This window comes from Phalaenopsis equestris, unplaced genomic scaffold (genome assembly GCF_001263595.1).
Source record: "Phalaenopsis equestris unplaced genomic scaffold, ASM126359v1 Scaffold000163, whole genome shotgun sequence".
In the NCBI taxonomy this organism is placed as follows: Eukaryota; Viridiplantae; Streptophyta; class Magnoliopsida; order Asparagales; family Orchidaceae; genus Phalaenopsis; species Phalaenopsis equestris.
The window spans coordinates 93470-97584 of record NW_018164605.1 but is presented as its reverse complement, the minus strand read 5'-3'; the positions used below and the strand labels follow the sequence as shown (position 1 = coordinate 97584).

Sequence of the window (4115 nt, the reverse complement as noted above, 5' to 3'; positions counted from 1 at the left end):
GGCTTCCCTCCGCGTGCTTCTTGGGGCAGGGCACCTGCAGCTGAAAAGCTGAGAATCTGCAGCTGCGCCAAACAGACCCTTAACTTGAATATTTGATTAGTTATTTTGAAAACTTGATTTAAAGGATTGATCCCTCCGGTTAAAATCTTTGATCAACATGATCATTATCGAATAATTAAAAATTTAAAGTTTTTTATAATTGAAGGGAGACATTTAGTTTTATTAGTTTAACCTTTTCAAAGTATAAGTCTTGTCGACTCCTATCATTATAGGTAGGAGGATCAGATTAGTTGAGTGATTTGGACTTGTAAATCATCTCTAGTCCTTGTTAGAATTTGATATAACATTCGCACTTTGTGAGCTGAAGTTAATCAGAAATTTGTCACACTCGACAAACTGTTACGGAGAACGAATAAATTTTGCATTTAGTTTTTGAGTGATTGAATTTTAACTTGAATATTTGGTTAGTTATTTTGAAAACTTGATTTAAAGGATTGATGTCTCCGGTTAAAATCTTCGATCAACATGATCATCATCGAAGAATTGAACATTTGAAGTTTTTATAATTGAAGGGAGACATTTAATTTTATTAGTTTAAGCTTTTCAAAGTATAAGTCTTGTCGACTCCTATCATTATAGGTAAGAGGATTGGACTGGTTGAGTGAGTTGGATTTGTAAATTCTTAGTTTAGGATTTGAACATTTATTTTAAAACTACTAGCCTCATCTACTCCAGTCCTTGTGAGGAAGAGAATTAAAATAGTGGGGTGGGACTTAAAACATGATCCTATAGTCAAGGCGACCCGATAAGCCCGTGTGTCGTCCCCGTGTAAAAGGACTGTATTGGGGTGTCTGTCTGTCTGCCCAACTATCTATAAGACGCGTTGGTCAGTGTCGTGTGACACTATAGCCAGAATAGATCTTCTAAACCACCACTCTTCACTACCTTTCCTTTGCGTGGACAATGAACCAAAGAAGGATAGCGAAGCCAAGGAGAGATAGTAAAGACGGAGGATTCTCTGGCTTCGAGAGGAATACAGGAGAAGGGATTTGCAAAGATGAATTGAAAATCTCTCTCTCACTCTCTCTGCCATTTTGTTGCAAACAAAAAAAAGGTAGAAATGATGAGGATCAAGGGGCTTTGTTGCGCAAGCTTCTCGAACAAAAGGGTAGTTTTTTTTCTTTCACGTGCGGTTCTCTCTGTGGAGAAAAGGAATACCAATAGTGAGGAAGCCCTTTTACGGTTTTTCTTCGATCTCCCTCTAGTCCAACTCAACTGAGTCTTCGTTTGGTGAGTTAAGAGCAAGGGGTGGAGCGGAAATAGTTGCACAAGGATTTAGTAGTAATTAAATTTAATCAACCTAATTAATAAATATTAATTAATTAATTAACCTGCTAATATTAATAACTTTTAATGATAATTTTTTTAACTTCAACATATAGCTCATCCAACAGATGTAAAGGACAAAAAAAGCATTTTGTCAAACAACCTAAAACGAAATCATGAAACTAAGGGAGAGTTCTGGGCGATGAAAATGAAAATATGAAAAACGAAAGAAAATTTGACAAACATGTTATCTCATTATAGCACCGAACAAAAATGCAAACAATAACCATTATAGAAAGTGCTAATGAGAAAACAAAAAAAAAAGAACTTATCACAATTTTAGTCTAGAATTTTGTTAAAACTTGATATATCAACAGAGAAAGGAATTTGAACTGAAGTTCAAAAAGCACAATTCAGCCTTCAAAAAGATTGATTCGTTCCTAAACTTTCAATTTTAGTTTTTTTCAAATATCATAAGCCTCCATAATTAGCTTATATATAATACACACAACCTTGACTCTATATCTTTCTAATGTACATTTCTCGCATATATAATACACACAACCTTGACTCTATATCTTTCTCACCGGCTTAAAGGAAGAATTCTTTTTGATGACTTAAAATAACAGTTCATATTAAGCTTCTCCCAGGTTTGATAGCCCAGACAAAAAAAGTAAAATAAAATAAACAATAAAGAAATAAATAAATAGGCGACATTAAGGTTAGCATTCTCATAAGGCCTATGGATGGATTATAACTAAAGAACAAGAAGAACGGTTTTTTCCAATAATGTAACATATTTAGCTAATCTAATGAAAAAATAAATCAAATCTAAAACCATGATGGAATCAGTAACTAGCAACTTACATATTGCCATTGCCAGCAAAAGAATGTAGAATACAACCATCCTGATAGGTTGGTCCTTAATCCAACTCTAAACCACAGTAGAAATTCATCAAATAAACTCGCATGGAAATCATAACAAAATGATCAACCTCTATGGCTTCAAAAGATCAATAATCCAGTTAATTCACGGAAAAGAAGCAACAAATACAAAGATCACGAGCACAAACTAAAGGTCAACTCAAACATATCCACCAAGCAATTATAAATATCGAATAGGCAAGCATAAAAGTAAAACAAGATCTCCCAAAACAACAAAAAGTGTATGAAGAAAAAGTATACCGCTGACTCACCCCGCTAGCTATAATAACGCCGGTAACGACGGGGACCAACGTGACGTAGGTAATCCACGCTTCCCGCCGCACCGTCATGATGTAGGCGAACACCGCGGTGAAGAAGGGCGTAGTGGCGCCGACGGCTTGGTTGAAGGATACCGGGAGAAAACGCAGTGAAATGTTTCCGCTGACGACAGATCCGCAGAATACGAAGCTGAGTGTGGCGATTTTGACGAACTGGAGACGAGATCTCACGGCCTGCATCGGAACGAGCTTCAACCATGCGATGGCGACGTAGCTGAGCAGCGAACATGCCGTCATGTGGCACATAGTCAGGAAGATAGGAAACCTGAAGCCGTAATTGCTCAACAAATACTTGTTCAGAAGAAGCACGCCGATGTTGGACGAGTACCACGAGATCACCAATCCCACCGTGAACAAGCGGCCGTTGACCACCGGCGCCGGCAGGATAACCTTTCCGGTCATCGCTCCAGCTCCTCTTCCACCTCCAGCGGGATACAGCGAGGTGGATCGATTTCCTACCACCTCCCTCCAAGAAATGTGGGGATACTGCAGTTCAACTAGGGTTCGCAGCGATGCGCGGCGGCGGTTAACGTAATTAGGGTTCCGTCGGCGGAGGAAGGAGGATTGGCCGGAGCTGCTGCCAGCGGCTCTGATTCCAACTTTTCTTCCTTATTTGAAGGTATTCTACATCTTATCACGACTCTTAGCTACCGTCTGTTTCTATTTTATTAAAATAAAGGTACATTTACATAGATAGCACACTATTATAATCTATTTACATATATCACCCTAGACCTTTCATATTTATGCAAATAGGATTCAAAACTTTAATATCACATCAAAAATAACATTATTATCACTTTTCAATTGAAATATATAATTTTGCCTACAGAAAAATTATCAACACGAATCTTAAAAGAATCTGGCATACTCATAGGACATGATAGGACAATATAGGGCCCCCCTGAGCCACACAAAGCTTCGATAATAGTCGTTAACCAAAAGAAATTGAATCAAGGAGTCACAGAACCCACTAAGAGCTAAATTGGCCTGCAGTCTTTTTATAAAGTGAAACAACTGTGCCCGATCAACGTCATCAGGGTGATCGACCAATGTCATTATGGCGTTCGACCTACAACAGAGTCATCAGTCGATCGAACGGTCCTATTGAAATAAACCGTCAAAAAAATCTACTGTCTCATCGGTACCGACTAGATCACTGAGTCAAAGATTTTGAGATATCTCTAGCTCCTAGCAAACCATATACATGTAATACTATCTACAGTCCCTATTGAAATAGAGTTCTCCATGTAGCTTAAGGGACCATACTTTCTTTGTCTATAAACAGGTCACCCTGAGAATAGGAGAAAATATTACATCATGAGTCCTGATGCAGTTTTATGTGTGGATGGTAGTATTTAGGTGTTATTAGCAGTATTGTGGTGTTATTTGCATCTAATATGTATGTAGATCATCCATATGTAATATTTTTTCTGAGAACAGAGGGTACACAATCTTAATAAAAAAGGCCGAAAGGCCAATTCACTCGTTCTAAATTACAGTCCATTCTTTCTCTTTCTTTCTCTC

At 37.9% G+C, this 4115-nt stretch overlaps 1 protein-coding gene across 1 annotated transcript in view; it reads right to left on the bottom strand.

The window, feature by feature from the left end:
- LOC110022022 (probable sugar phosphate/phosphate translocator At3g11320) overlaps positions 1 to 3230 on the bottom strand; it is a 14806-nt gene extending 11576 nt beyond the window's left edge. The window contains exon 1 of the mRNA XM_020720789.1: positions 2523 to 3230. Within this exon, the coding sequence (XP_020576448.1) occupies positions 2523 to 2990 (468 nt within the window). The 5' untranslated portion in view covers positions 2991 to 3230. The remainder of the gene's footprint in view (positions 1 to 2522) is intronic.
- Between the last annotated feature and the right edge of the window lie 885 nt (positions 3231 to 4115).